This window comes from Camelus bactrianus, chromosome 1 (assembly GCF_048773025.1).
Source record: "Camelus bactrianus isolate YW-2024 breed Bactrian camel chromosome 1, ASM4877302v1, whole genome shotgun sequence".
Classification (NCBI taxonomy): domain Eukaryota; kingdom Metazoa; phylum Chordata; class Mammalia; order Artiodactyla; family Camelidae; genus Camelus; species Camelus bactrianus.
The window spans coordinates 15,463,766-15,483,739 of NC_133539.1; the positions used below are offsets into that span (position 1 = coordinate 15,463,766).

The following is a 19,974-nucleotide window of genomic DNA, read 5'->3' on the forward strand; positions in this document are numbered from 1 at the left end:
GATGCATGTCAGCTGCTCAGCAAGTGTCACATTCTTCTTCAAGGTAGAGAAGTTCACTTATTCCAATGTAAAGTTTCCCATCTATTTATCCTTCCGTAGTTAGAACTTTCTCTTGTAACTTTTGGGATGGTTTTTCAGCAAAGCTGTAATACAGGTGAAATACGTAGGTCAGTGCTTGTGCTTAATAAGTGCTCAATAAATCTTAGAGTGACAATGGTGTTGATGAGTTCCAGAAAGCACTGCAGTTACCCACTCAGAGTCAGACATACTTAAGAGTTAAGAAACCGTAAAACTGCAGTCTTTTTATTTCCTGCCTTAGTGACACCACTTGGAAATTTGAAATCCATTTTTTCTTTCATACATGTATACATACGACTTCTTAAGTCATAGACTCTACAAAATGTGGCATTGAATCCCTTTGGAAGCCAAATCCCTTTGTACCATCATATTCCCCAACTCTTTTATAGGCTGAATCGCAGTAAAACAAAACAGCCTTATTTGATCTTTTACTCCATTATTTTCTGACACTAGTGACAATAATACCACTAGCCGCAGTGCGTTTCTAGAAACAGAAGAAAACTGTGTCTAATTTCCTAATACAGACAATTTTTTACTTGAGGCAAAGTTTCATTGAGGAATAGCAACCTCACCAAGCATTCAGCATATAATAAATTGCTCGCACAGTGGAGATATACCATTAACACAAACAGCAATTTGTACATCTATAGCTCTTCAAAGTGCTCAAATCACCTTGAAAATTACAGAACAGTTGAACTGGAGCTGTCCAACCCGTTCATTTTATAGATTTAGAAACTAAATTCCAGCGAGTCTGTGATTACGGTCATTAGCAGATGGTTGTGCATCTGAAGTTAGTTACCCTGACTCTTAACCCGATCCTCTTTCTTCTGTATTTCTCACCACCCTTAAAAAGTTTTAAATATGGTTGTATACATATAATGCATATATACATATTGCATTAAAGTTTAAAAGAACAGACTACCTGACTCCATCAGGCTGTGTGGGTTTGGCCAAATCTCTTAACTTCTCTGTACTTCAGTTACCTTATCTGTGATACAGTGATATTAATAACAATAAATCTCCACGTGAGGATTAATTAAGTTATATGGAGTGTGTATGGCATATAGTAAGCACACAGTAAATACCAGGCATTATTATTGTCATGGTAAAATTAGAAAAACATGAATTCAGATAGAACCTCATTCACAGCTGGCTCCCTTCCACCGCCGAGTTATCTTGAGTGGACCGAAGTTCTTCATTTAGGAGCCGCATAAAAGAGAAAGCACAGCCTGGCAGGGGACAACGGGAAGCCACTGCTCAGAAGACAGGGAATTGGGGATACGGAGAATGAGTCACTCCCCTACACACACATACCCTCAGTATTGTCCCAGCCCAATCCCCTACTCCAGATGGACAGATAGTTTGCTGGAGTCATTGCTGCAAGCTTGGGAAACGGGCAAGAATCATCCCTATTGATAGCAATTCGTAATAGACAACCACCACCAAGTCCCATAGGGCAGCAGGGACTGCTCTGTTTTGGCTCTCACTTCCGGACCCCCAGAATTTCCTGCTAGTTAACTGTGCATACTCCAACAGGTCATCTCATTAACCTGAAAATAATGCAGTTCTGCATTCTCACGGAGGAGTTTTTGTGTATGATAGTAAAATTTTCACAGCACTGTAATAAACTACTTTATACTGTTGTAAGTCTGTCTTAACCACACATAAGTTGACAATATTACTGTTAGTGCAATGCTTTTGGCTGCTATTGTTTCTATTACTTAAATTTAGAAAATGTTTGGGGACCATAATTTGCATGGACAGTGTTTCTTCAAAGAATTTCTCCAAGAACAATTTTGAACTTTGCATAAGAGGCTAGGAATGAAGGAGATGGAGCAGATACAGAGGAGAGCAAGTGTACTTTTGAGAGGCACTTGGGTCTGCTGAGAACTTTACAGCCTCTTGGCAAAGGGAGGCTGTCCTGCTGTAGCAAGGGAGTGATATCTGCCCCTGACAATCTGCAGTGTCAGGGTCCAGGAGAACCTGGGGGTTCAAGATTCTCTTGCTCAGCCACCCAAATGTCTCCATCTCATATAGTTTCCACAATTTTTCTATTAGGACTCAGATTTGGGATTAAGCAATCATAAGATTATACATTTTCAGATTTTTCAGCACAGTCTGCTCTCTGGCTGCAGGAGATAAAGGAGACTTCAAGACATGCCTTGAGATTAAGAGTTAGAAAAATGGGAGAGGGGTATAGCTTAATGGTAGAGCACATGCTTAGCATGAAGGAGGCCCTGAGTTCAATCCCCAGTACCTCTGAAGGAGGAATAATAAAATGGCCACATTTAGGCTAACAGATTGCTTATTATGTTTGCCCTTAAAACAGTCAACTGAACTGACTGACCGGTTGCTACTCACAGCTCCAGGCCCATTGTTAAAACTAAAGCTATTGATCTTATTGTTTATACTTTATTCCAGTCATTGAAAGTAATAATCATGCTTGGTCTCTGAGTCTTTCTCCAAGGAGAAGGTCACAGGACTGTAACCTTACAAAATAGCCTGAATTACCAAGAAGACCACACCTTGAGTACTTACGAGATAGAGATAAAGAGATCTAACCACTGGCCTCTATAGAATTGGTCGTCTGGAGGTACCATGATGCCATTCTAAGTCTTCTGTTGAGAAAACGATTCTGTTGATTGTTATTGATGCTTTATTGTTAGAACCACGGATATATAATCACCCCACCCCATCCCCAAGGGGGGTTCACAGTTTTGGAGGCACTAGCCTGCTGTGAGTCCCCTTTGCCCAGCCAAGTATTAAAGCTGTCTCTTTCCTTCTAAGCTCCAAAACCTGGTCTCTGAGTCATTTGGCTCATCCGGGATGGGGTCGATCTTCCGGCAAAACCTCCATTAACAAAACCAACCAAACAACAACAGCAAAGAATTAGAAAAATACAAACCCTCTCTTTTAAAATTTTTTTCAAGGCTTCTAAAGCCAGGGTCAACAAACTTTTTTGTAAAGATAATAATTTGAACGTGTGTGCTCAACTCTGCCTGGTAGGGCAAAAGCAATCACACACTATACATAAACAAATGTTCCAGCTAAACATTATTCTCAGAACAGGTGGTCAAGCCCTTGGGCCATAGTTCATCAACTCCCTCACTCTGAAGCAGCTATCAAAAGCCATTCAGTTGCGCACTTTAAAGTGTTCTTTTCCTCATTCTGTTTAAGTTCCACTGCTGCCAGCTAAACCTGCATCTCATCGCATCCTGAGTCTTTGCAATTGTATTGTAATGCCACTGCCTGCCCCCAGGCTACTCCACCCTACTTACCACCAGTAAAAGAATCCTTATTGCTGTGTGATCGGTGAATGGTCCCATTGAAAGGATTTACTGATATTCATTGTTTTAGACTCAATTGAGCCCAGCAGGCAGAACCAGAGAAAAAAAGCTTGTGTGCAGACAGCCCTTGAGGAAGCGAAAGGAGCAGAGAAGCAAATTTAGGGAAAAGGAGAGGGGCCCAGCAAGAATTAGACAGGCTAGGGGGAAGCAAACGTCAGGGTGGATTCTCAAGCTGGTCCTTGCTAGGGACAACTGGGACTCACGTCCATCAAGATCTTCTGAAGAGACATGTATGATGGGCCTCTCTAGTGTTTCCCAAAGAACAGAAAAGGACCCATTTCCCACTGGTCCCTATTCCAGGGCTGCCACCTGGCTAGTTATCCACTCCTCTGAGCTTCCCGGTTGCATTTACCAGATTGTCATTCTGCAGCTTCAAGGAGCCCCAGGTGAGAAAGCAGTCAAGACACAGGGTGTGTCTGTTGGAAATTACTCTCAGGTTACACCTGCCTGGAAGTGTTTCCCGCAGTAATGGCCAGATGAGGTGAGAAGACGACAGTAAAATGTTGACACAGGCCAGACTAGTACATCCACTGAAGTAAGTTAGTTTATAGACAGATCAGGTCCCAAAAACAATGGCAAAAAGGCACAATCTATATAGCACTCAGCAACTTTAACTTTGAGGCTGTTCATCAGCTGATCTTACTAACTGATAACTTTGCAAAGCCATCTTGCATAACCTTTTTTTCAGTCTGTTGCCCTGCACCTTCGAAACTATTTGACTCCGTTCTTCTTACCCTGCTTTTGACCCTCCCTCCCCAGTGACCTTTGACTTCACTTTATTGTTCTCCATCATTCCACCACAAACATGCACCAACTGCATACACGAGCCATTTCTCTGCGTTGGTGTCCCACTCAACAATCAAAGGGATCTTACTAAATGGAGAAGACTAACTTGCTTCATTCATTTAAAAAAATGTGACCCACTTCAAGCTCATTTCTGTATTGAGTGTTCCATGGCATTGAAGCAGAACTCTTGGCCAGAGTTGCGTATCCGCAGTCTCACTTATCCCTTTGACATTCCTTTCCCACCACTTTCAAAGTCTCCCATAGTCATCAGTTCCATTTTCCACTGGCAAGTCTATGCCAGTCATGTCTATCATCCTTGGAACAATGTTTCAAGCCAAGGATGGTTGTTACTTCTTTTTCTATTGCAGTATCGTTGACTTACAATATTGTGCTAGTTTCAAGTGTACAGTAAAATGATTGAGCTACATATATATATTTCAAATTATTTTCCATTATAGGTTATTATAAGATATTGAATATAGCTCCCTGTGCTACACAGTAAATCTTTGTTGCTTATCTATTTAATGCATAAAAGTTTTTATCTGTTAATTCCATACTCCTAATTTATCCCTCCCCCTTCTCCTTCCCCTTGGGTAACTATAAGTTTATTTTCTGTCTGTGAGTCTGTTTCGGTTATATAGAGTCACTGTATTATTTTTTAGATTCCTCACATAAGTGATATCATATAATATTTGGCTTTCACTGTCTTACTTCACTAAGTATAATATTCTCTGGGTCCATCCATGTTGCTGCAAATGGCAATATTTCATTATTTTTTATGGCTGAGCAGTATTCTTAAGCCAATTATCTGTTGATGGGCACTTAGGTTTTTCACATTTGCTTTTGTAAATAATGCTGCTATGGACATGTATTTTTACACATGAGGACCCTGAGACTCAGGGACAGTTGATTCCCCAAAGCCACAAAGTAAGGGTGTGGCTCAGTGAGAATGCAGATTTTCAATGTGAATTTGCCTCCCGGCTCTCAGTACATTACGTGCAGGGGATAGGAAGTCCTCCCACGTTTGGGCATCATGCTTCTTTAGGACAACTTCTAACTCTCATGTTCTCAACAGCCTATTACTTGGATTGTTGAGGTCTTAGCTTCCCAATGGACACTGCACAAATGTACTAGTCTACCATAGCTTCCTCAGCTTGCAGGATGGCCTGAGAGCCATCTGGGATAAAAAAAACTCCCTGAGCCACTGTTCTGGGAGTAGGCATCCTTGTCCATTGACCCAAGTGGGTTGGGCAATTACCGTTTATTATGGATGAGAAAGACTGAGAAGTATGACCCAGGATTCTGAAGACACTCAAATGTCAGTGACTCTGAGGTATCCATTCTAATTGTCCTAGTGGATTGCAAAACGAACTGCACAACATCATGATTTAGCCATTGCCTATTCATAAGATACAAAGGAACTTTGTAAAGTCTTAAATCCTTCTTGTAGGAAGGAAGCTTAGAAATCATCCAGTGTTGCTCTTTACCATTGGCAAAAATCACTTCCAAAATGTCTGGACAATTGACTTCCAGCCTCCGTTCAAACAGCTGCATTATAGGTGGGGACCAGCTTCTATCTTAATCAGCTAATCAATATGCTGTCAACTGGGTGGGGAAAATTTTTTTTTTAATTTCTTGTTCTGTGGTCTCATGTGCCTCCTGCTGACTGAAACTGTCCACTTCCAATTCTTCAGTTTATTAAACTAGGGATATTGTGTTAATATTAGTTCCTTTAAGTAATAAAACGTCCCCAGAATACGATTTTAAATTCACATGACACAAGGAAGTCGCTTCTATTGGGAGTAAACATTTACATATAAATACTTGCATTTAAGAATGATTTTAAATTTTATCTTTTGTCACCACCTGGTGGTAGAACATTTTCTCACTTCTCTTTTTTGCACTTTCCTTTTTTGTTGTTAGTTAGGAAAATGTCTAAACCAAGAAAATGAATTTAACATTGATGGTCAAGTATTAAATTTAGCATTGAAGTCAAATATTAATGTAGACTTAAGCATACTGTACGCACTTAATATATATATCTAATTAATAAATTTTAAATTTGTTTTAGTGAACTGCAGTGTTCTATGATCTCTTCTCATGTGATAAATAAAAGATCTCCTGTGATGAAGAAAAGTAATCCACAGTATTATCTTAGAGGTAATTTACTTTTTTTTAGTTTAATTGATTTTTGATTGAAACTAATAGAGCTACATGATCGAAAAGTAGTTGGCTAAGACATTTTATTATTTTAAGAATGCAAATTTACAATTTCTGAAAGATGTTTTCTATGACACCAAAAGCCGAGACGAAGTTCGATAAAAATTTATTAAATACGATTGAAAAGGTGTAAAACCTCTGCAAATTCCTGATGAACTATTAAGAAAACCTGAGCTGCACATCATTTGTTGTAGACCGTCGCCACCTGGTGGACTGAGACGGAAGAACTAAAGACTGTGGATCTTTTAAGGTGGAATTATTTTTGACAGAAAAACTCCTATTTAGAATGTAAGTAACATACAATCGTTGGAAATAACAGCAATGACAAGTCTGACAACATACTCGCCTACCAAACAATTAGTTAAAATGCCAAAAGGAATCTGATTTAAAAGTATAAGTCAGAGTCATTTCTAACCCTCCTGTTTGGCTGCACCATCTTAGGCAAGAACAACCCCTTTGAGGTTCAATTTCACATCTGCCAAACAGGGGGCATGGATTGGACAGATTCTTGAAAATGCAGGACTTTGGGATCAAAGCAATTGTAAGTCTAAATGCAATTTACATTCATTTTTCTGTCTTCAATATTTGTTATATTTCTGGGTATATAACCTGCCTAATATAGATGTTTTCTGTGTATTTTCTCATTTATAATCAAATAAAATATCCATTTGTCCAATCCATTATTTTAGACCGTATGTTCCCAAAAGGAGCATGAATGCTAAACAGCTTTCCCATGTCTAACTGGTAAATTTTATGGTATGAAAATATGAATGAACAGCATTACATTTTTATGAAATAGGTACCTTAATCATTTCTGTACACAGTGTTTACACTAAAACAATGCTAATAGCACATGTATATTGCCAGATTCTCTCATTTCATGGCTCCTTGTTGAATACTTAATTTGGTATATAGACTTCTTGAGAACTATCAATCCAGTATTGTGTCTGTAATATATGAATAAGTGAAACATACAAACACATATAAATAAAAATTAATACTTGTTTATTTCCTTTACTTTAAAATGCATGAAACTTTATTTTCTCTGTTTACAGAGGACAGTAAGGCTTTTAAGTGGTCAAACTGTTCATTGTAAGGGTATTTTTATGTCAAATACTTTACCTTTTGTTGGGCCATCTCTACGAATAATAGAAACTGGTTAAGGTCGATAAATTAGAACATATCAAGATTTATGTTTATCTAAGCATATATGTATTCTAGAAAAAGAAAACCAGAAATATCGCAGAGTTTAGGGCACTGTAAGATCTTCTGGGGGCACGTTTAAATCAAGGAGCAAACATTTGATAAGTGTGAGAATGTGACACTTACTTATGAGGACCCAATATTACATGTCACTTTTACTAATGCCATGAACAAATTCTGCTCTGTTGGTCTTGTTTCCACATCAAATTATTTTTTCAATTCACAATTTTCTTTATAAACATACATATATATTATATGTATACATTTGTATATATGTATATTTGTCTGTGTATTACCACAAACATCCAAAGAGTGATGATCTTAAAAAAAAGAGAGAGAGACTTAAGTAGATTAAATGTTCTTCTGAGCACGGATGAAGTTTTTCAAGCTTTGTAATTGGCAACTCGTACATCCATGCCTCTGCTGAAGCGATTAAAAAAGAATCATTTCCCAGAACTACAGGTGCACAACAGATTGGAATCATTATGCAAAAGAACAGAAATCTGGAGAGAAACCCAGTGAATAAAAAAGCCATGTTCCTGGCCATTCTTTTGCCTTTAGTTTTCTGTTTTTTCCAGCTCGATTTGGATATACAGCATGAAATATGCAAAAATTATAATAGATTTGGAGTAAGGCATTGAAGATTAGAAATGTATGCTTGAATTAAATTAACTTCCAATAAGAATGGACTGGAGGCAGAAAAGAACTAAAGGCCAAATTTGTATTAATACATTTTATAAAGGCTAAAGTTTCTGCAGGGGAGTTGACAGATTGTAACGCATTACATGAGGTTTTAGAAAACAACGTATTTTCTGCGGGTCTTCTGAATTTCCCATGCTGTCCTGATAGAGAGAATTGCATTTTCCCTTATGGATCTAGTAAGTCTCTCAGCCCCTGGGCCACCTCAAGTATCTGAAATCTCCATCTCAAAGCCAGTCTGAGGTCCAACTTCTGGTCACCATGTATTGTTTCCAGAACCCTCTTCTGAGCAGGAGATGTGAAAATTTATTGATGGCTTTGCCATCATGTTTTCATGATTCCACAGTCAAGATCCTGTTTAGTATAAAATGGTTTTTCCTCATATGTTCTCCTAGGTATCTAATCTTTCATCTAGCTGGAGAGAAAGAACAAACGAAGGGATAAAAAATAGAACATTAAACAATCACAGAGGGGAGAAACTAAACTGAGGAGAAGGGAGATTTGGGAAATGAAACGTGTGAAGCAGAGAAGAAAACATCTCTTAGTTCAAAAATTAACAGAATGAGCTAGGCTAGACAATGTAGAAATGAATGAGGCCACTCATGAGTGTGTGTGTCAATATTAAATTTGAAGGAAAAATGGAATGAGGTGAGAGACTGCGTGGAAGGGAGGGGCAGAACAGGGTCAAAATGTTAGCTAGTCGGTGGGATAGTGGAAGAGCACAGGAAAAAATTGGTTATCGAGATACCTTTAAGCTGCTGTTAAAATATATGGAATTCCTAGGTTAATCATTCGACGTGTATCTATGATAATGACCTTGGGAAAGGAAAATTACGTTTAAGAAAGCATCCATGCCTAAGTGCGTGGGGTCCAGGGGTTGTTTTAAACCCTTTCAAGGGTGAAGCGTTTGGCTTCTCTTTGCCAGTCTTTTCCGTTTGATCTCTCCCAAAGGGTGGAAAGCAAAGATTTTGTTTTTTGTTTTTCAAGGAGGCGAGAGAAAAGAGAAAGTTGGAAAGTTTTCTGAAAGCAGAAGTTGGAAGAGGGACTTGTTGGAGGACTTGCAAGGGACGCTTCTGGCTGGAACAGAATGAAGCTGGGAAGATCTGGGGAGGAGGAAGGAAAGGGCAGAGATCAAACTTGATGAGCACTGAGGGGCGGGGGCGGCGAGACAGGAGACGGGGCAGGGCGAGGAAGTGTGAGAGCGCGCGAGTGAGGGACGCGGGTCTGCCCCGGGACTCGGGCGGTCATTCTCACCATTGTCCCCGTGGTTTTCCGCCTGGGGAAGCGTTATGAAACATTTCCTTCCTTTGTGTCATTGAGCCCCTCCCTCTTTCTTGATGGAAGAGCTGCTTAGCTTTTGCCTAAGGACCTAGATGGAGGTAGAAAAGCTGATTTTCTCGCTTTCCTAACGCGCATGCAGCCTTCTCCCTCCTTAGGGGAAGAGGAGGGAGGGCTCGGGAAAGAAACCCACCGCTTAATTTTCCCATTGCACACATTCTAGCCCCAGCGACCCCGCTGGTCCCTGGGTGGGAAAGTGGGGTTTCTTGACGTTGCGAACAACCTGGCCTACATCCTACAGCCGCTAGTAGGTGGAAGGAGACAAACTGGGCGGGAGTTATGTTTCCCTCCTTAGGCTCTGGAGAACTGAACCGCGTTCCAGGTCACCTATTCCGGAAGTGTGAATCCGGGTCCCCACGGAGAAGTCTCTAAGGCCGGGGGTGGGAGGGGGGGTGTGAAATGATGGTGGAAAGGTTAGGGGTGAAGGTCAATGCAAACGTATTTTAAAATCAAGTAACTGGTAAGTTTCTCCGGGCCTCCTCACGCAAGGAACGCTTTCGAGGAGACGCGCCGGCCCAATCAAGCTTTCCCGAGAAAACTTGGGGCGAAGAGATAGCACGCTGCAGCAAACCGGCCCGAGGCAGGCCAGGGAGATGGAGAGGTGGAGTGGGGTATTTTTCTAGAAAGGGCAGCCCTGGCTCATCTCCCAGATTGAAGGGGAGGAGGCTGGCGGGGGAAAGGGGTGCGGTGAGAGATGGAGGCGGCGCAGGGACAGCTCCCGGGCAGGAAAATCTTGGAGAAGGGGACTCCGCTCTCCACCCTGACTGTCCCTTTTGGAAGCTGCAGCCCAGCTCGCGAACTGCGCTCCCGCACGAGAGGGGTGGCGGGAAGGGAAGGTGGTCCGGGAAGGCGGCCGGGTGAAGGCGTTGTGGAACCGAGTACCTTCTTCCCGCAGCAGCCCCAGACGTACAAAGTGCTGATCACAGCACCCCTCCTGCGTCTTCCGCCCCCAGATTGACGAGCCCGTGGCGCCGGGCCAGCGCGGAGGCCGCCCCCTCCCCCGTCCCGGCCCGCGGCTCTGAGCGCGGTTTTGCACCAACTGAGTTTAGGGGGCGGTATCCTCGGGATAGAAAGGCGGCCAAGAGGGTGGAGGAAGAGGGGAAAGAGACGGAGGGGAGGAGACACTTTCAGAGACTATAAAAGGGCAGCCCGGGCTGCTCGGTTCTTGCACTCGCTGGTAAGCGGCTCACAACTTGGGGCCGTTGCATAGCCTGGGCGCGCAGTAGGGCCGAGAGGACAGAACCCTGCGCAGAGCGAGGTGCACCGCGACCAAGGCGGAGGCCGAAGAGGGTCTCCAGGCACCGATCCTCGTGTGGCCCGTTGTCCCCTCGCCCGGAGGCGTCCCGGGACGCTCGGAGTCTCCGCAGCAGCCACCCAGCCAGCGCCTGCTGCGCGGTGCCTCCAACTCGTTGCTAGAAGAAAACTTCCCGCGCTCCGGCAGAACTGCATCGCCTCCTTTTCAGTGACTCCGGAGCCCACTTGCAGCTGGCTCTGCGCTCACTTTCAGAGAATCATAGTAATTGTTAACTTTAACAATCCCGAGCCAGGCCAGCAAGGTTCTGCGCCCGGGACCGGAACAATAGGCTCTTCGCTCAGTGCGCTGCGGCGGCGCGCGGTGACTCCCGGGGTTCGGATGCAGCGAGCGGTCCCTGCAGGGTTCCGAAGGCGCACGGCAGGAGGCGACATGGGGAACAAGGCGCGGTGGTCTCGGGGCTGGCAGCCTACGCCCCCGCTGCTACTGCTCGCCGCGGCCGCAGCTCTCTTCGTGGTGCCCGGCGCGCTCGGGCGCCCCGCGGAGGAGGACGAGGAGCTGGTGCTGCCGGCCCTGCATCTCGACCCAGGACACATGACCACGCACCTCCGCCTGGACGCTTTCGGCCGGCAACTGCACCTGGAGCTGCAGCCCGACCGCGCCTTCCTGGCTCCCAGCTTCACGCTCCAGACCGTGGGGCGCAGACCCGGGCCCAACGCGTCGCGCTCTGATCCCGCCGGCGACCTGGCGCACTGCTTCTATTCTGGCACGGTCAACGGCGACCCCAGCTCCGCCGCTGCTCTCAGCCTCTGCGAGGGCGTGCGCGGCGCCTTCTACCTGCAGGGCGAAGAGTACTTCATCCAGCCCGCGCCCGCCGCCGCCACAGTGCGCCTCGCCCCTGCCGCCTCTGGGGAGGAGCCGCCCACGCGGCCCCAGTTCCATCTCCTGCGGCGCAGGCGACGGGGCGGCGGCGGCGCCAAGTGCGGGGTCCTGGACGACGAGACCCAGCTCGCGAGGGGCGCCGGGTCGGAGGGCGAGGACGCCGCGGCTCAGTGGCCGCCGAGGGATCGGGCGCCACAGCGCGCGGGACAGCCAACAGGTATCAGTCCCAGAAGAGTTGCTCCCACTTGTCTCTTCATTCATCTCCCTCTCACTACCTTCTCTGTGCTGCGCGGCTTGAGGGTAAAGTCCTGTTCGCAGACAGGAGCGTATGTCTGCGGACAGGACGGAGACGTGGTGTGGAGGAATGGGGCTTCAGGTTTGGGTTGGTGAACTAAATCCTGCTAGAACAGTTAATTCCATTTGTCCTAATAATGAATGATCAAGAGAGGACAGACAAATCAATGATTTCCTGCTGACTAAGGAGAAGCGTTTCCACCAGGAAGGGGGAACTGGTAACCCAACTCCTTACGCCTTAGTCGAACGTGAGCTTGTGCGACTTCTTTCCACCCTGTTAATTTCTTTTGAACAATTGTGCGGGCGTTCTTTGGTCGGGTTGCAACTCTGCGCTTAGTTTTGTAACTGCTGCCTGTTCGCGCACCCGGAGCCCAGAAGAGGGCGGAGATGGAGGGCAAAGGAGCGACGGTGACCTCGGAATCTGCAGCCCGCGAGCCTGGACAGCTGCTCTAGGATCTCTGTTCTGCTGGCCTCTGCCCCTTTTCCCCTTGAAGAGGCTGACCCCGACCGGTTGGCGGCGGCGGCCGGGGCCCCTTTGCACAACCTGCTTGGGAGGTCTTTGCCCAGCTTGCCCCGCCTCTCCGCGCCTCCCACCCGCCTCCCACCCGCCTCCCAGTTTGCTCCCTCTCGCGGCCATAGTTGTGCTCTGAAATTCTGTTGAATGTTAGTCACCGCCGATCCTTCCTGCCACGCCTTCCCCGAACTCCCTGTTGTGTGCAGTGCTTACGGTCTAGTTCTTTTCATTCTATCACTTTGGTGCCTTTTTCTTTCTTTCTTTACTTTCTCGCGTGTTGTGTAAAATTTTCCTCTTTTTCCTCCGTTCATCTGCTCCTTGAAGCAGTTACGTGGTCCGAGCCCAGGGCACAGTTTAGGACTTCCCTGGGGGCTGGGTCTCCGTCAGGAGGCGGAGCGCTCTTTTCTAAAGAATCAACCCGGGCCGGTGGTCTGAGGCAGGAACTTATTTCCCTGGGGCAGTGGGAAGGGGGGGCGCTAGGCGGCTGGGCACAGTGGGTGGTCCTCGTGCCCGGATTTGGCAAGAGCGGAGAACCCCAGGGACCCCTGGAATAAGAGAGCAGAGCAGCGCAGGCGGAGATCCCTTCAGGCCCGGCCCCTTGGCAGAGGCCCCAACCCTGCCCTGGGCCTTCCACGTGGAGCCTGATGATCTCATTCAGGATTTGGGTCCTGGCCTGTGAAAGAGTGACTCAGGGGCTCTGCCTGCTCCCCTTGCTCCAAGATTTTACTACAGCTGTGCAGCATGATGTGCGTACTGCCTCGTTCAGATTGTAGGACTTCAAAAGAAATCCTGCTTAAACAAAACAACAAACAAACAAACAAACAAACAAAAAAGCCCGACCCCCTCGGAGGAGCACATGGCCTTTTTTATTTAAAATAAAGGAGAAAAGTTTAAAATTAACATTTTCAGTGAAAAGAGATGCAAATATTTTTGTTACTGTTGCTCTCGGTATATTTTGGTATTATTTGCTTTGCCTGGTGAGGCTTTCCTTATATACTCTGGGAAGGTGACTATTCTTGGCTGGACTGCCCTTGAGCAAACTCTCTTTGTTGTGTCTTTACAGGAACTGGAAGCCTAAGAAAGAAGCGATTTGTGTCCAGCCCCCGCTATGTGGAGACGATGCTTGTGGCCGACCAGTCCATGGCAGAGTTCCACGGCAGCGGTTTAAAGCACTACCTTCTCACCTTGTTCTCGGTGGCGGCCCGGTTATACAAACACCCCAGCATTCGGAATTCAGTTAGCCTGGTGGTGGTGAAAATCTTGGTCATTTATGAGGAACAGAAGGGGCCAGAAGTGACTTCCAACGCTGCTCTCACACTGCGGAACTTCTGCAACTGGCAGAAGCAGCACAACCCGCCCAGTGACCGGGATGCAGAGCACTATGACACAGCGATTCTTTTCACCAGACAGGTGAGAGGAAGGCCTTGCCAATTACCATAGTATTCTCTTGCGAGTCAGTTTTGTAACCAACAAACGAGTGTACGGCATTTTACCCATATTTTTGCACCTATATATTTTTTCTATTAGCTAGCATGGTTCATCTTCCTTATTTCTTCTGTCATATTAATATCTCAAGTTTCACAGTCCTATTTGAATAGCATTAGGGAAAATCTTAAAGTCACACAAAGTACTGCTAAAAGGACGTTGTAACAACAATGAATGTAGATGATCCAAAACACATATAAGCTATACCCTGCCAAAAAGTTGGATCCCAAGGTTCGTGCTCTGTCCCTATTAATAAGGATATACTTTTGCTCCTTGTAGGACCTGTGTGGGGCCCAGACATGTGATACTCTTGGGATGGCAGATGTTGGAACCGTGTGTGATCCTAGCAGAAGCTGCTCGGTCATAGAAGATGATGGCTTACAAGCTGCCTTCACCACAGCCCATGAATTAGGTAAATCCATTTCAGAGTGAGAGTTAAGCCCAATTTGTGAATTCAAACCGATAAACTGTATTAATTTAAGAGGGAGAGGCTGCGGGTTATGTTGCTATTTTAGGTCCCCCTCTGGAAACTTCGGAAAATATTTTCCCAGTATTCTAAATATGCCCATCTTTATTAGAATTCAGAGTTAAGATAAGATCGGCTGTGGACACATTTTGAAATTTACATATCCTATGAAAGGTAGACCTCTTTAAAATAGATTGTCTCTGAAATACATTTCTTCTTCTAGACAATGAATTTTAAGACAAATGAATGCCTGCTAGGAAAAGGAAATGCTGCAAGTGACCTATATGCTAATACGGGTTTTGGATCTCTTCTTAGGCCATGTGTTCAACATGCCACATGATGATGCAAAGCAGTGTGCCAGCATTAATGGTGTCAACCGGGATTCCCACATGATGGCGTCAATGCTTTCCAACTTGGACCGCAGCCAGCCCTGGTCTCCCTGCAGCGCCTCCATGATTACATCATTTCTGGATAATGGTCATGGTAAGATGCTCCAGAGATTCCTTCTAGATGTTATCCAATTGTCCACATAGTGAGGCACTAGTTAAACCACTTTTTTTCTTTTTTTTGTTCTCTTTATTTTCCCTACTTCAAAATTACTTCCATTGTCCAGAGCATACATTTACAGTTCTTAATTTCCAGTATAAGTAGTGTTTCTGTTCAAGTAGCTCCCAGAGTACATTAACTTGAATTTTTAGCAGAACAGTCATTTTTTGTCATTGCTAATGCAGAAATACCCCATAGAGATTGATACCTTAATAATAATTTAAATCTCTGTGGCATTTTCCCCCAATACTTGAACTTCCCAGTTGCTTTGCTATGTACAACCTCTTATGATAAGTATTTTCCTGAAATGACCTACTCCCTGCATGCTTCTTTTTATTATTTATTAATATTAGTCGTCATTTTTCTTTGCAGGAGAATGTTTGATGGACAAGCCCCAGAGCCCCATACAACTCCCCTCAGACCTCCCCGGGACCTTGTATGATGCCAATCGGCAGTGCCAGTTTACATTTGGGGAAGAGTCCAAACATTGCCCGGATGCAGCCAGCACGTGCACGACCCTCTGGTGCACCGGCACCTCTGGTGGATTGCTGGTGTGCCAAACCAAACACTTCCCATGGGCTGACGGCACCAACTGTGGAGAGGGGAGATGGTGTGTCAATGGCAAGTGTGTGAACAAAACGGACAAGAAGCATTTCGATGTGAGTTTTTCTACTGCAACACACGGTCTTTTAAGATTCAGAACTGAAAGGGATGAAGGGATGCTAAAACAACTGATGGCACCTTAGCATCCTGACCTGGGTCCTCTGGCAGAGATGCAGGATAGAATATGGTTATCATTGATTCTTTGCCCCCTATCTTTCTCTCTTATTTTCTAAAAAGGTCTCTGTAGAGGACTTTAACGGTGATGATCTGTGTCTCCTTTTAGACTCCTGTTCACGGAAGCTGGGGACCATGGGGACCCTGGGGAGACTGTTCCAGAACGTGTGGGGGAGGAGTTCAGTATACAATGAGGGAATGCGACAATCCAGTCCCGAAGAATGGAGGGAAGTACTGTGAGGGCAAGCGTGTGCGCTACAGGTCCTGCAACATTGAGGACTGTCCAGAGAATAACGGTGAGTAGAGAGAAGGTGGCGAAGATGTGCTGCAGACGGGCTGTTCAAGATGGGAAACCAATCACATCATCATCTCCTTCTCTTTCCAGGAAAAACCTTTAGAGAGGAACAGTGTGAGGTGCATAATGAGTTCTCCAAAGCTTCCTTTGGGAGCGGGCCTGCGGTGGAGTGGACGCCCAAGTACGCTGGGGTCTCACCAAAGGACAGGTGCAAGCTTATCTGTCAAGCCAAAGGCATTGGCTACTTCTTCGTTTTGCAGCCCAAGGTAATGACTTTTCTCCTGTCATTTTGCCTAAGAACTACAGCATTGGCTTGCCACCTTTTTTTGCAGCCTCCATTGTACTTTCTTTAATTTATATATTAAGGTGTTCAGTTTCAAGTTAGGACTGCTTTGCATCTAGATACATTGGCAGCTTCCTGCTTTGAGTTTGGTGCTGTTTTGGGTTATGAAGGAAGCTTGAATCCAGCACTTATGATCCTTGCAGTGGCTTATTATTACTCTTCTTTACAGAGAAAAGCCCTTTACGCATGGTTAGATAAATTATGTATTAACACGGCAACCATCCAGTGGTTTTGGAAGATAGTTTAAGCATGGTCCAAAGTACTTGTTACTGGGTGACCAGCAGTAGCATGTGCAAACAGACTTATTAAATGGAAGTCTGAGCATTGAGAACAGTGTTTGATATGTTGAGTTAGTAGAAGCATTATTTGCTGTTTGGTTGAGGGGATAAATCTGGCTCCCAAATAGAAAACAGATTTGAATTTGGTTGATATTATCATGTGTCATTATCACTGTGGGCCATGAAAATATTCCCCAGTTGCAGATTCAATGTACAGATGATTTATTCAGCACCTACTATTGCCAGGTATTATTCTAGACACTGAGGATACAGCAGTAAACAAATTGACCAAAAGCTCTGCTTTCACTGACCTTAGCTAGAAGCGAGATAGATTAAGAAACAAATTAAAAAATTTGTAAATAAACAAATTCAAAAATGTATAAATTTTTCAGATGTCTCTACTATGGGAAAAAAAAAAAAACCAAAGAGAAAGTTAGTGTGTGACAGGTATGGGGTACTATTTTAACGTTGGTGGTCAGGAAAACAGAGATGTAATGTTAATGGGGAAAACTTTCCGAGTTATCCTGACAGCAGCATCTCTTGCCGCTGTTAGTGCATGACACAGGATACATGTCCTTCCTCTTGCAGGTGGTCGATGGTACCCCGTGTAGCCCAGATTCCACCTCTGTCTGCGTGCAAGGGCAGTGTGTAAAAGCTGGTTGCGATCGCATCATAGACTCCAAAAAGAAGTTCGATAAATGTGGTATTTGTGGAGGAAATGGATCTACATGCAAGAAGATATCCGGATCAGTTACTAGTGCAAGGTAAGTGTTAAAATATTCTACCCTCCGGAGGTCTCATCATTTCAGCATAACTATTTACAGGTCTGGTAAAAATTACATTCTTAAATAATTATCTGGTTTTCAAGCTTAGTAATAGAATGAGCCGGTGAATGAGAGATTCTCATCCCTGTTTTTCTTGCCTGCAGACCTGGCTATCATGATATCATCACAATTCCAACGGGAGCCACAAACATTGAGGTGAAACAACGGAACCAGAGGGGCTCCAGAAATAATGGAAGCTTCCTTGCCATCAAAGCTGCCGATGGCACGTATATCCTGAATGGTGACTTCACTTTGTCCACTTTAGAGCAAGACATCACATACAAAGGTAGCGTCTTGAGGTACAGCGGCTCCTCGGCAGCGCTGGAAAGAATTCGAAGCTTTAGCCCGCTCAAGGAGCCCTTAACCATCCAAGTCCTGACAGTGGGCAATGCCCTCCGACCTAAAATTAAATACACCTATTTCGTGAAGAAGAAGAAGGAATCTTTCAATGCCATCCCTACCTTCTCCGAATGGGTCATTGAGGAGTGGGGGGAGTGTTCCAAGTCATGTGGACTGGGTGTGCAGAGAAGGCTGGTGGAGTGCCGAGACATCAATGGGCAGCCGGCTTCCGAGTGTGCAAAGGAAGTGAAGCCAGCCAGCACCAGGCCTTGTGCGGACCTGCCCTGCCCCCACTGGCAGCTGGGGGAGTGGTCACCATGTTCCAAGACATGTGGGAAGGGTTACAAAAAGAGAACCTTGCAGTGTCTGTCCCATGATGGGGGGGTGCTGGCTCATGAGAGCTGCGATCCTTTAAAGAAACCTAAACATTACATAGACTTTTGCACGATGGCAGAATGCAGTTAAGCCGGGTGCGTGTGGAGGGAAAGGGCAGTGTGGAAGGGCTGATGCACTGAAATCAAGAAGGCTGGAGGAATCCAGTGTACCTTGCCGGTGATCAACGAGGTGTGGCGATGAGTTGGGAGGTAGAGGTAGGTAGAAAAGTTATAGATCATCAGAATTTCCTGCCAGTTACTAATTTGATAGGGTAGTTCTTGGAGATTATTCACATCTGACCAATGATAGATCACGAAAAAGCCCCAGGGCATTATTATTTCTTTTGTTACATTTATGATAAGTTTTTCCAAAAAGAGAAACAACTGTCAAAATCAGTGTAAGAAATATTACAATCGCTGTTTCCTGGTACTGATGAAATATTTTGTATCATGGGGGTTGGGAAATGAAAAGCAGGAGAAAGATGAGATTTGAGGTTTAAGATGTGGCTTACTTTACCTCACTAGCAATGGAGAGAGAAAGGAATGCAAGTAGGGTCTTTGACCAGCAATGTTCATGGCTGTTGTGGTTTCAGAGAATGTTTGTGCCATCTTTTCTACTGAAAGTTAAGAATTCAAAATTGTCCAGCATGAGAAAAATGCTTGGCAAAGATCTCAAGATTGTCCAGCATGAGAAATGCTTAAGCAGCATCCAATGACTCAAATGACTCTGTCTTTCCTTTCTTGTGCCATTCTCATGTCTTTATTTGTGAATTCATCTTGGTGAAGAAACAATTCTGCGTATTTGTAAAAATGACATTAAGTCTACAAGGGATTAAAAAAAAAGCAGCCATGTATCAGAAGCTGATAAAAGCGAGGGGGCTACATTTCTTTCTTCCTGATGTAAGCCTACTTAAGGAATGTGGATGTGAGGGGAAAAAAAACAGTTTGTGTCTGAAGAAAGTCAGTAAGATCGCACAAAAAGGATGTAATGCCGGAACAAGAATGGGGTGTGTACAACAGGGTCCCTAGGATCTGGGGACGTTGAGATCTCTTTTCTCGTGGTGGGGAAGCTACTGAGGGGTAGCGGGTCCATCCTCAGCAGCTGGTCCAACAGTCATATCCTGGTGAATGTCTGTGCAGCTCTTCTACTATGAAAGAGAATGACTTTTTCCATATGTATATAGTAAAATATGTTACTATAAATCCTACATACTTTATAAGTATTGGTTTGTGTGTTCCTTCTGAGAAGGACTATAGTTTGTAATAAATGCCTATAATAACATATTTATTTTTATACATTTCTTTCTAATGATAAAACTTTTAAGTTATATCCCTTTTGTAAAAGGTCATATAAAAATAGAGTATTTATACAATATATGTTACTAGAAATAATAAAAGGACACTTTTTGAATGTGTGTCGATTTTTTTTTTTTTTTTTTTTTTTACATGGGAATCCTGGGAAGGAAATCTGAGACACACAGATGGGATTTGAAGACAGAATGTTTTCTTGAATTCTTTGGAAAGAAGATTTTGTTTTAATAAAATATATCATGTATCCTTGGTGTGTATGATAGCTCCAAAGAAAGACATCTATATCTCTGGTGATAGATAGGTTTGTTACTAATGTAATAATA

General features: G+C 44.3%; 1 protein-coding gene across 1 annotated transcript; it reads left to right on the plus strand.

Annotated features, from left to right (window-relative positions):
• The first annotated feature begins 10,839 nt into the window (after nt 1–10,839).
• On the plus strand, nt 10,840–19,751 carry ADAMTS1 (ADAM metallopeptidase with thrombospondin type 1 motif 1). The gene is made up of 9 exons (XM_010956625.3): nt 10,840–12,022; nt 13,677–14,023; nt 14,378–14,510; nt 14,880–15,047; nt 15,483–15,769; nt 15,997–16,183; nt 16,273–16,448; nt 17,392–17,567; nt 17,732–19,751. Exons 1-9 carry the CDS (start codon nt 11,305–11,307, stop codon nt 18,429–18,431), a joined length of 2,892 nt encoding a protein of 963 aa, XP_010954927.1. The 5' UTR covers nt 10,840–11,304; the 3' UTR covers nt 18,432–19,751.
• The last annotated feature ends 223 nt before the right edge of the window (nt 19,752–19,974 follow it).